This window comes from Balaenoptera borealis, assembly GCF_965194805.1.
Source record: "Balaenoptera borealis genome assembly, chromosome: 2".
Lineage (NCBI taxonomy): Eukaryota > Metazoa > Chordata > Mammalia > Artiodactyla > Balaenopteridae > Balaenoptera > Balaenoptera borealis.
In genome coordinates this window covers 117,219,560-117,231,578 of record NC_138867.1, presented here as the reverse complement: position 1 = coordinate 117,231,578, position 12,019 = coordinate 117,219,560, and the positions used below count along the sequence as shown (strand labels likewise).

The 12,019-nt window shown below is 43.9% G+C and overlaps 1 protein-coding gene across 3 annotated transcripts in view; it reads left to right on the top strand.

Moving 5' to 3' along the window:
- Positions 1–12,019, top strand: part of GFRA3 (GDNF family receptor alpha 3) — a 32,344-nt gene that overhangs the window by 3,950 nt on the left and 16,375 nt on the right. For 2 of the 3 annotated variants that reach the window (XM_082379666.1, XM_082379664.1), the window contains exons 2-4: positions 3,803–4,090; positions 8,829–8,930; positions 10,230–10,542. In XM_082379666.1, coding sequence (XP_082235792.1) covers positions 3,803–4,090; positions 8,829–8,930; positions 10,230–10,542 — 703 coding nt within the window. The remainder of the gene's footprint in view (positions 1–3,802; positions 4,091–8,828; positions 8,931–10,229; positions 10,543–12,019) is intronic. The other variant, XM_082379665.1, reaches the window with a different exon arrangement.

The window sequence follows — 12,019 nt, the reverse complement described above, 5'->3', positions numbered from 1 at the left end:
CCCACTAGCTATCTATTTTACATTTGGTAGTGTATATATGTCCATGCCACTCTCTCACTTTGTCCCAGCTTACCCATCTCCCTCCCCGTATCCTCAAGTCCATTCTCTAGTAGGTCTGTAAATATGCTTTTTTGAACCACACATTCCCTTTGGAAATTCTGATACACCCCCAAAAGGGGCCCATCCTCTCTCTTCCCCATCCTGTGCATTGAGAAACTCTGGTTTAATCCAACCCCCTTTTAAAAATCAAAATTAATACCAAAAATCGATTATGAACAAAATACCAAATTTTTAAATTAAAAGAGTAATAATGCCATGCTGAGGCATATTGGAACCTGAAGCAAAAGGAAAAATCAGTACTACTGATCCTGTCTTTTTTTACACATTGGATATGGCACCAATTCTCAAACTTTAGGTTACATCATTCTCTCCAGTAAACTTACTAAAATTCAGATTCCCAGGCTTTATCACCAGAGGTTCTGATTTGGTAGTTCGTGCTAGGGCTCAGAAATCTGCATTTTAATAAGTAATCTAATTGATTATTATGTGATTGGAAGAGAAGGTTGGACTACCTAAACTCAGAGGCCCCTCCTAATTTTGGGACTCTTTGATTATAAGTAAAGAGAAGGGGCCCAGAGAAGTTATCAGGGTGGCTCACAAAATGTCTCTGTTATGTGGTCATTTTTTAAATACTAGTAGGAGCTTACAAAGAACAAGCCCTGTTCTAGGCACTGGCAACAGAGTAGTGACAAGATAGACATGGAAGTCTAGCCGGGGAGATAATAAAAAATGAAGTAAAAAAATATCAAGTGGTGATAAGTGCTATGCAGAGAATTGGAACAACAGTGTGTTAGAGTAGCTGGGGGGCTATTTTACATTGGTTGGTTGGGGATGGCCTTTGTGAGATGACACTGAATGACCGGAAGGGCCCAGCCATGTGAAGATCAGGTGGAAGAGCATTCAAAACAGAAAGAAGGCCAGTGCAGATGGAGGGAAGTGGGAGAGGAAGAGAGAGCTAGGAGGTAAGATTAGAGAGGTAGGCAGGGACCAGGTCTTTACAAGGCTTTGTAAACCAAGGCACATAAACTAGATCTTAACCTAAGTTCAATGGAAGCTGTTGGAGGGATTTAAGCAGAGAAATGAGATCATCTGATTTGCAGTTTTTAAGAGATGATCCCATATAATGCTGGTCAGTATTAGAATTATGTTATATTCACACAATGGATTGCTATACAGCAGTGAAAATAAGCTATTTACAACTATACTTATCAGTGTGGGTGAATTTCAGAAACGTAATATTGAGCAAAAGAAGCCAAAACACCAAAAACACACGTTGTATGATTGAAAAACAGGCAAAACAAATTGCTAATGTTAGAAATCAGGATATTGTATTATATTTGCTTCGTTGGGAAGATGGTGACTGGCAGATGGCTTCTGGGGTGCTGGTAATGTTCTGGTTCTTTACCTGGGGATCTGGTTACACAGGTGTATATAATTTGAAATTAAACTATATACTTTTGATTTATGTATTTTTCTATATGTTATACTTTAATTTATTACCAAACATGATATACAAATGGCTAACAAACACATGAAAATATGCTCAATATCATTAGTTATTAGAGAAATGCAAGTGAAAACCACAGTGAGATACTACCTCACACCCACAAGGATGGCTATAAAAACAGAGCAAAAAACAGAAAACACGAGTTGGCAAGTATGTAGAGCAATTGGAACCACCCTCATGCATTGCTAGTAGGAATGTAAAATGGGGCAGCCACTGTGGAAAACAATTTGGTGGTTCATCAAAAAGTTAAACATAGAATTACGTATGACCCAGTAATTCCACTCCTGTGTATACACCCAAGAGAAATGAATACAGGTATTCAAGCAAATACTTGTACATGATTCTTCACTTAACACTGTTCACTATAACCAAAAGGTGGAAACAACCCAAATGTACATCAACTAATGTTTAGGTAAACAAAATATGGTATATCCATACAATTAAATATTATTCATAAGAAAGAATGAAATATTGATATATGCCACAATGTGGATGAGCCTTGAAAACAGCATGTTAGGTGAAAGAAGCTACATACAAAAGAGTATATATTTTATGGTTCTATTTACATGAAATACTAGAATAGGTAAATGTGTAGAGACAGAAAGCAGACTAGTGGTTGCCAGATACTAGGGGAAAGGGAGAATGGAAAGTGACTGTTTAATGGGTATGGGCTTCCTATTAGGGTGATGAAAATGAATCGGAATTAGAAGTGATGGTTGTATAGCATGGTGAATGTACTAAATGCCATTTAACTGTACCCTTTAAGATAATTAATTTTATGTTGCATGAATTTTTTTCTTTCTCTTTTTCTTTTCAAAGTAAAGTTTGTACCTTTTGACTACCTTCATCCAGTTCTCCCTCCCCACCCTCTGCCTCTGGTAACTGCAAATCTGATTTATTTTCCTATGAGTTTGTTTTTGAAGTATAATTGACCTACAGTACTATGTTCCTGGTGTACAACATAGTGATTTGCTATTTCTATACATTTCAGAATGATCACCAGGCATGAATTTTACCCCAATAAAAATGTTTTCCAACCTAAAAAAGTTCTTAAAAAAGATGAATGCAACAACAAAAAGAAAGGTAATAATGTGAAGTGAAGGATGTATTAATTTTAACACATCTTATTGTTAACACATCTAATCGTATTGTGGTAACATTTTACAATATATACATAAATCACCATGTTGTATACCTAAAGCTTAAACAATGTCATATGTCAATTATATCTCCATAAAGCTGGAAAGCAAAAAAAGATGGCTGAATGGTATGGTAGAATGAATTTGGAAGGTGGAATCACTGAGACCAATAAGGACTCTCAACTAGTTCAGACAAGAGTTGATGGTGGCTTGAGCTAAGGAGGTGGTGATAGATGTGGAGAGAAGTGGACAGATTCCAGATATGTAGTGGAGTTGACAGGACTTAATGGATTGAACATAGAATGTGAAGGAAAGAGAAGAATTCAGAATGACTCCTAGATGTTCTGCCTTGAAAAACTGGAGGATGATGGTGTGCTATTACCACTTGATAGGGACCCTAAGTCCTAGGGTGCAGGGCCTTTCTCCAGAGCTGAACTATAACCAACCTTGATATTCCTGAGTGAGTGACAGAATCTATAAAAGCCCCCCACCCCAACCCCAACCAGTTCCCACTGTAAGGTATTTTTAAGTGACTTTTTTTTTTTTTTTGCCGCGCTGCGCGGCTTGTAGGATCTTCATTCCCTGACCACGGATCAAACCTGGGCCCCGGCAGTGAAAGTGCCGAGTCCTAACCACTGGACCGCCAGAGAATTCCCCTTAAGTGACTTTTAATGGAAGACTCAGAGTTGTTGCTAACTGTCATTTAGCACTCCCATGCACATTCTCAACTCTCTGGTTATGATGCTAGCCCTGTCCATGGCATAGCTCTGCTCAGGGCCCTCTTCCCAGTGCCTGGCTGGGCCATCAGGCTCAGCTTCAAATAATGTCCCCCTCCCCCTCCCAGGAGGCTGAGCAGCTTGTCTTCATCAAACCCCCACCTCTTCTTGAGCCTGATCTCTTCTGTCCAGATTGTGACAGCTGCAGACCCTCTACTCCTACTGGACTTCTTTCTCCCCGCTAAAGGCCTTTGTGCCACCCCAAGACTTTCCTGCTAAAGATTTCATCCAGAATCCCCCCACCCTACCTTATGACTAGGTTCTCCCAGACAGCTACTCTGACCTTATGTGAGCCTCATTTGGTCTCTCTCCCTCCATAGGGGACCACCTCCCCACAGAAGGCCGGCTCATGAACAGCTGTATCCAGGCCAGGAGGAAGTGCCAGGCCGATCCCACTTGCAATGCTACCTACCACTACTTGAATTCCTGTGCGTCTAGTATAAGCACCTCATCACCTGCAGAGGAGCCTTCGGTCCCTGAGGACTGCATGGAGGCAGCACAGCAGCTCAGGAATAGCTCTCTGATGAGCTGCACATGCCATCGGCGCATGAAGAACCAAGCTACCTGCCTGGACATCTACTGGACCGTTCACCCTGCCCGTAGCCTTGGTGAGGCCCCTATCCTAGAGTGGGCTAAGCTAGGGAAGATGGCTCTTGGGAGTTGTTTTTTAATCCTGCTGGATATGGGCCACATGGTAGATTCTGACAGGGATGATAATGAAGCTCTGCATTTGACGTCAGTAAAAAATGGAAGGAGGAATTGGCAGTATGCTTTTGGGCCCCACAGTACTGCCCTCCCTTCTCACTACTTCCCCCTTTTTTTTAATCTGGAAACATGTAGCTGCCTCTTGGAAGGTCTCTGAACCAGGCTAAGGCCCAACATGGGGAGCTCCTGGAACAGACGGATATGGAGAGGAAATGGAGGGAAATGGTCTTAACTCATAAACAGGCTGCAAATACAACATAATCCATAGGTTCAGAGAGACTGGGAGGCAGTGTCCTGGTCCAGCCTTTAACAGAGAGGATATTCATTAACCAGACGAGATGGTAAAAGACGGAAGGCACTGGAAGAGCCAAAGAGAGGAGCTTCCTCTGACTCTCGAGATCCCTTTCTGTATCAGTCAGCTTTTACTAGACTATGCTGCAGCAACACAACAGGGTCTTGTAAAACAAAGGTTAAGTTCTTGCTCATGTTCTGTCTTGGCTGTGTTATGTGTCCTCTTCATTCTGGGATCCAGTACAGCCTCTACCTGGGATGTTCCCTTCTCATGGCAGAGGGAAATGAGCAATGGCAGAACCATTTGATGCCTTTAAAAGCTTCTGCTCAGATGTTACATAAAATACTTCTGCTCACATTCCATTGACAAAGCAAATCACGTGGTCAAACCTGACATCAGTGGGAAGGGGAAGTATACTCTTCCCACAGGGGACACTGAAAATCACATGGCAATAAATGAGGATGTATAGTCTTACAGGGAGGACAAAAATAATTGTAAACAATAATGCAATCTACCATAGTCCACCAGTTGGTCATTCATTTCCCTCCCTTTCACAAGCAAAATATACCTACTCACTTTCCAAGGAAGGTGCCTAAGAATTCCATCTAAGCAGGACATCAGGCTCCAAGTCTAGGATCTTGTGATAATTTCTATATCAGGTCTGGATGTGGTTTCTCTTAATCTAGAAACCTATGCACTAAAAAGTCATCTGCTGGGCTTCCCTGGTGGCACAATGGTTAAGAATCCACCTGCCAATGCAGGGGACAGGGGTTCGAGCCCTGGTCCGGGAAGATCCCACATGCCGCAGAGCAACTAAGCCCCTGCACCACAACTACTGAGCCTACACTCTAGAGCCCGCGTGCCACAACTACTGAAGCCCGCATGCCTAGAGTCCATGCTCTGCAACAAGAGAAGCCACGACAATGAGAAGCCCGTGCACCTCAATGAAGGGTAGCCCCGCTCGCTGCAACTAGAGAAAGCCTGCGCACAGCAATGAAGACCCAACACAGCCAAAAATACAGATAAATAGATAAATTAAAAAAAAAAAAGTCATCTGCTTCCCATCTATACTCAATATATAGTAATGGAATGGGGACAGGAGAAGCACAACAAACTCTCTCAGAAAGAGGAGTAATGGGAAGCACACAGCAGACGTTGATTCACAGCAGTTCTGAAGTCCTGCCACACAATTGTTGCAGGGGCCGTCTTCTCTGGGAGTAGGGATTGCTCTTTAATAAGGCCCTGCTTTTGCTCATTGGGGAGCAAAAAGCCCAGGAGTTTCCCAGCCCCCTGGGATGTCCTTCGTTTTCCATTATTTTCTTGGGCTACATCTGGAAAGGGCATTGGAGACTATGACCTCCTTAGGGACTGAGTAGCATTCTCCACTTGCTTCCTACCTGAGGAATGTTGGAGCATCTTAAGTCTCAAATAGAGTCTCTTTTAATCCAGGCTGGTGGCTCTTAGCAGTACAACTCTCTCAAAACATAATTGCGTTTTATGTCTGATTTCTGTCACCTCATGTGCCAGTAGCCTTTCCTATAATCCCTTTCAAGACATACATCTCTTTTGAGACCTAATTAGAGGTACCTTGCCCTTATCAAGCTTCTGTGGGAGAGCCACTATCTTAGTCTTTTTTCCCTGAGAACATTTGTCCAACAGGCAGGATTTATTGGATACTGTCTTAACAGAGAGATCTCCACAAAGGGCATGATAGCCACAAACTTGAATTGGTCTTTGCCCCAAGGCTGAGTTGTAATCGACCTTATTACTCAATGAATTTTTCAATTTTACCTTTTACCATTTGAATATGAGAAGGAGTTGCATTTCTTAATTTTGCAGGTCCTAGAATTTCTGTATTCTTTCTTGTCTGTTTCCTCTCTGTGTGTAAACTGGTCAGTTTTCTGAGCTTATATCTTTCTCCTAGTACCATGCCAAGTGTGGCTATCAGCAATCAAGACATATTAGTAATCTTCAGCTTCTCAGCTTCTTCCCCTTAAAGCACAAGCTCACTCAGTACATCATCTTCCTTCCAAGTTATTGCAGGCAACGATTTTACCAAATGCTTTGCCACTGCATAATGAGGGCTGCCATCTTCCCAGCCCCCGGTAACAGCTTATTCACCACCCACTACCTAGTCCCAAAGCCAATACCATTTATTTTAGATCTTTTTTTGTTACTTCAGCACTCCATTTCTAGATACCAATTACATTTTTTAACATCTTTATTAGAGTATAATTGCTTTACAATGTTATGTTAGTTTCTGCTGTATAACAAAGTGAATCAGCTATATGTATACATATATCCCCATATCCCCTCCCTCTTGTGTCTCCCTCCCACCCTCCCTGTCCCAACCCTCTAGGTGGTCACAAAGCACTGAGGAGCTGATCTCCCTGTGCTATGCAGCTGCTTCCCACTAGCTAGCTATTTTACATTTGGTAGTGTATATATGTCAATGCTACTCTCTCACTGCATCACAGATTACCCTTCCTCCTCCCCGTGTCCTCAAGTCCACTCTCTATGTCTGCGTCTTTATTCCTGTCCTGCCCCTAGGTGCATCAGAACCATTTTATATTTTTAGATTCCATTATATGACCAATTATGTTTTTAATAAGAATTTGATACATTATGCAACCAACCCCAAATCTCTGGCTTTCACCAACAAAAATATATCTTTTGTTCATGTTACACATCTGCTGTGGGCTTCCATGAGTTGGCTTTGGAGGACAATTTTGTTTTTTATTTATTTATTTATTTATTTTTGGCTGTGTTGGGTCTTCGTTGCGGTGCGCGGGCTTCTCATTGCGCTGGCTTCTCTTGTTGCGCAGCACGGGCTCTAGGCATGCGGGCTTCAGTAGTTGTGGCTCGCGGGCTCTAGAGCGCGGGCTCTAGAACGCAGGCTCAGTAGTTGTGGCGCACGGGCTTAGTTGCTCCACGGCATGTGGGATCTTCCTGGACCAGGGATCGAACCCGTGTCCCCTGCATTGGCAGGCGGATTCTTAACCACTGCGCCACCAGGGAAGTCCCATGAGTTGGTTTTGTCTTTGCTCCACCTGTCTTCTTCATTTGAGGATCCAGGATGGTAGATGGAAAAGAGCCAAGCAGGATCACATGATAGTTCTTGAAACTTAGAGGTGATTTTGCCTCTTTAGCTCACAATCCGCAGGCCAAAGCAAGTCACATGGCCAAGCCTTACAGTAGCGTGGGAAAGTACAGTCCTCTCATGGGGACCTAAAAGTCACAAGGCAACAGGTGAGGTTGTATAATCCTCCCACAGCAAGCAATTGGAAACAAACTCTCCTTGTTCCCTGATTTCCACTCCTCATCCTAATCACTTCTCTTTTAGAACTTCCACTGAGACTTCTCCCTGAATCCTCTTGTCTCCCCCTCTTTTCCCTTGGGAGCTCCCAGGTCTTTACAAGCATCCAAACCATCCTTTCCTGTTTGCTTGATATCATCTATATCCCTTCCCTCCTAAAGACATATTCACAAAGGCCTATTGGGTGACATCCCTGCAAGCTCACCTCTGTCTTCAACATTTATTGAGCACCTACCATGCGTATGAGCTATGCAGTGATCTTGTTTTTTTAATTGAAGTATAGTTGGTTAACAATGTTGTGTATGCAGTGATTTTATAAGACCTAGTGATTTTATAAGGTCTTAAGGAGCCCGCAGCCCGATGGGGTGTTTGAAAGAGATGTGTTTCCTTTCAGATCATTTCTCTCCCTTCTCTGCTCTTCTCAGTCAGGTTCAGTTCCAGACCTAGTCTCATCTGCATCACCTCAGCATGCAATGCATCTCCATAGCCAAGTGGTCAGGCCTGGAACAGAGTCCACCACTGCCCCTTCTCCAATAGCAAGAGAAAACAAGACAGAGTCCCCTTGCCTGCTTATGTGCCTACAGGCAATATTTGTAGTAGTTAGGAGCAGAGACTGTGAAGTCAGGTAATCCAGGTTTCAAATCCCGGCTCCATTTACTAGCTTATGTGAACTTGAGCAAGTGCATTAACCTCTCTTATCCTCAGTTTCCCTTTACCTACCCAAAGACTTCTATGAAGACTAAGTGAAATTGTATGTATATATATATATATTTTTTTTTTCCACTTGCACCATAGTGCCCAGTACACAGTGTGCTCAACAAACAGTAGCTTTATTATTCTTATCGTTAAACTCAGTTTGTTTGTCAAGCCTAGCCTATACCTTTATGGCCCTGTTCTTTTTCTCTCCTCTGCCCAGCGTGCAGCTATTTAGGTAGAGACTGTGCCTTTTCTTTTTCTTCAGCAGCCTCAATCCCTCCTGCTCCCACCCCCAGCCCCATCCTCAGGATTCTGGTGCTCCCCATCTTGTCTCTAGGTGACTATGAGCTGGATGTCTCTCCCTATGAAGACACAGTGACCAGAAAACCCTGGAAAATGAACCTCAGCAAACTGAACATGCTCAAACCAGGTGTGGAAGGCAAGCTGGGGCTGGGATATGGGAGGGCCTGGACCCTGAGGAAAGGGTGGCTGGTGGGGAACATAAGCTGGGAGAATGAAGGGGGAGAGTTCTAGCCTGCCAGGTAGCTAAAGAAGCACTCTCAGGGTGAGAGTCTGAGCTATGCTGCATGATCTAGTCTCACAAGTCAACACAGAGCAATAGTTATTAGGGAAGTATTCCAAGAGAGCCCATTAGAGCTCCCTGGTTGCAAAAGGTGGATCTCTACAAAGGGTTTGGTGGGAGTGGCAGCAGTCCCAGAAAAAAAAGTGCTGAAATGGAGTATTTACCCTAATTCGAGGCAGCCAGGAAAGTAGCTTTTTGTCCCTGAAGACTAGGAAATTGCTTGTTCTCAACCATTCTAATGGGATGGGCGAGGTGTTGGGCAGGGAAAATGGTGAGAGAGAGCGTGACTCCTCAGGGGTGACTCAGGGTGGGGAGCCATCTGTCTGGCAAGGACTATGATGCATGTCTTTCAGGAAAGTGAGGCTGTTGTATTAATTGGAAAGGAACACACACATGCACTCTCTTTTTGAGAAAGATGTGAGCTTTATTGTACAGTCAGTACTGTATTAGAATTTTGAAAGAAAAGCATAGAGATTTATGTATTACAAACTCTAGGTTACAGGGAATCTGGGAATAACCTATTCCAGTTACTCCATTGTTCTGACTGCTGGAATATTCTGTTAATAGAAATATCACCATAATTTCCCAAGGCTCAGAGTATGGGGGGTTTTATGCATGCATCAATCAATGAAAGATGGGCAGAATAGACAGTTGCAGAACCAAAATCCTAAATAGAATTTGGTTGCATCTGCTGTGGACAATCCAGAAAGTACTTTTCTGCACCAGGAGGATTGCAGGATCCTAGTTCCCCCACCAGGGATGGAACGCTTCAGAAGTGAAAGTGGGGAGCCCTAACCACTGAACTGCCAGGGAATTCCCCAGAAAGTACTTTAGAATGTTGTAGGGCCTCTTGGTTACAGTTTCCACCATGGGATCTCACTCATTGCATAGGATTGAGGAAAGGGTTTGGTTAGATGTATATGGCTTTTTTTTTTTTTTAAACCTAGGCAAGCAGAGGAGCAGGATGGGAGAGGCTCACGAATACCAGATACTGTTTGTGGGTAGAGGGAAAGGCCTTATTCGGGGCAGTCCTCCCTGATAGGTGTGCCTTCCCACTACCGTCCTTGTGAAATCAGAGGGTTGCCGGGATTCCTGGGGAGGCTGGGCTGCAGGTCTGCAGAGAGGACCGCTGACTTGGTGCCCCTCTCCCCCTAGACTCGGACCTCTGCCTCAAGTTCGCCATGCTGTGCACTCTTAATGACAAGTGTGACCGGCTGCGCAAGGCATACGGGGAGGCGTGCTCCGGGTCCCGCTGCCAGCACCACACTTGCCAAAGGCAGCTGCGCTCCTTCTTCGAGAAGGCGTCGGAGCCCCACGCTCAGGGCCTGCTGCTGTGTCCGTGCGCGCCCACCGACCAGGGTTGCGGGCAGCGCCGGCGCAACACCATCGCCCCCAGCTGCTCACTGCCATCGGAGGCCCCCAACTGCCTGGAGCTGTGGCACATATGCGTGTCCGACCCGCTGTGCAGGTGCCGGGTGCTGGGTGCGGGCGGATGGGGTGGACACCACTTCTTCCGCGCCTCCTTCCTGGGCAGGGCTGGGTCTGAACCACCCTCCCTGCCGCAAGGCACCGTGAACCGACCTTACCATGTAGTTACCCTGGATACTTTCTGAAACTCTTTTCTAAAAAAAATAAAATATAATAAAATAAAATTATATAGAAAGAGTGTAAAAACTTTAGGAAATATAAAACAGTGTTAAAATATCACTCAAAACCCATCACCTGGAGGTAATCTACCATAATTTGGGGAGCATTTCTTAACAGTCTTTTTTCTCTCCAGGTAAACAAAATCAGACACCAACCTTGTTTTGCAACCTGGTTCTACCACTTACTTCTCTGTAACCTTGGGCAAGTTACTTTACCTCTCTGAGTCCCACTTCCTCTTCTGTAAGATATTACATGGAGCTCTCAAAAATCATAATACTAACACTTACTGAGTACTTACTTACTATGGGCTAAGTACTATTTTAAGTACTTAACATCTATTAATTTATCTAAGCTTCACAAGAACCCTATAAGATAGTTGCTATTATTACTTTTTTTAAAAAAATTATTTATTTATTTTTGGCTGCATTGGGTCTTTGTTGCTGCACGTGAACTTTCTCTAGTTGCGGCGAGCGGGGGCTACTCTTTGTTGCATTGTGCGGGCTTCTCATTGTGCTGGCTTCTCTTGTTGCGGAGCATGGGCTCGAAGCACAGGCTTCAGTAGTTGTGGCACGTGGGCTTCAATAGCTGTGGCTTGCGGGCTCTAGAGCGCAGGCTCAGTAGTTGTGGAGCACGGGCTTAGTTGCTCCGCGGCATGTGGGATCTTCCCAGACCAGGGCTCGAACCCGTGTCACCTGCATTGGCAGGCAGATTCTTAACTACTGTGCCACCGGGGAAGCCCTATTACTATTTTTTTATCATCCTCAGTTTACAGATGAAGAAACCACAGCAGAGAAAGGTTAAATAACTTGCTCAAATTCACCTAGGTAGTAAGTCAGGTTTGTTAATGAGGTTTGGATTTCCTTCATAGGAAGTCTGGCCTAGAGCCTGTGCTCCTAAAGGCTCTGTTATGCTGCCTGTTATTATGCTGGGAGCTATGGGTTGGCCAAAAAGTTCGTTTGGGTTTTTATGTAAAAAACCCGAATGAACTTTTTGGCCAACCCAATATTACTATTACTGTTACATAACAAGTGCTGGGCTAGATGACTAAGATACTCTCCCTTCCTTCAAGGAGTTTGCAACTAAGTGGGGATGACAGATAAGTAAACCACCAATCTAACACAAGGCAAAATGTAAGGAAAAGTGCACAAATATACACACAAAAATATACTCATAATTCCATCCCCTGAAGATAACCAGCTTTACCTATTGTAGTATGAGTGTTAAAAATAATAATATCTAACATTTACTGAACACTCACTGTATACCAGGCACTGTGTTAAATGCTATACATGTATTCT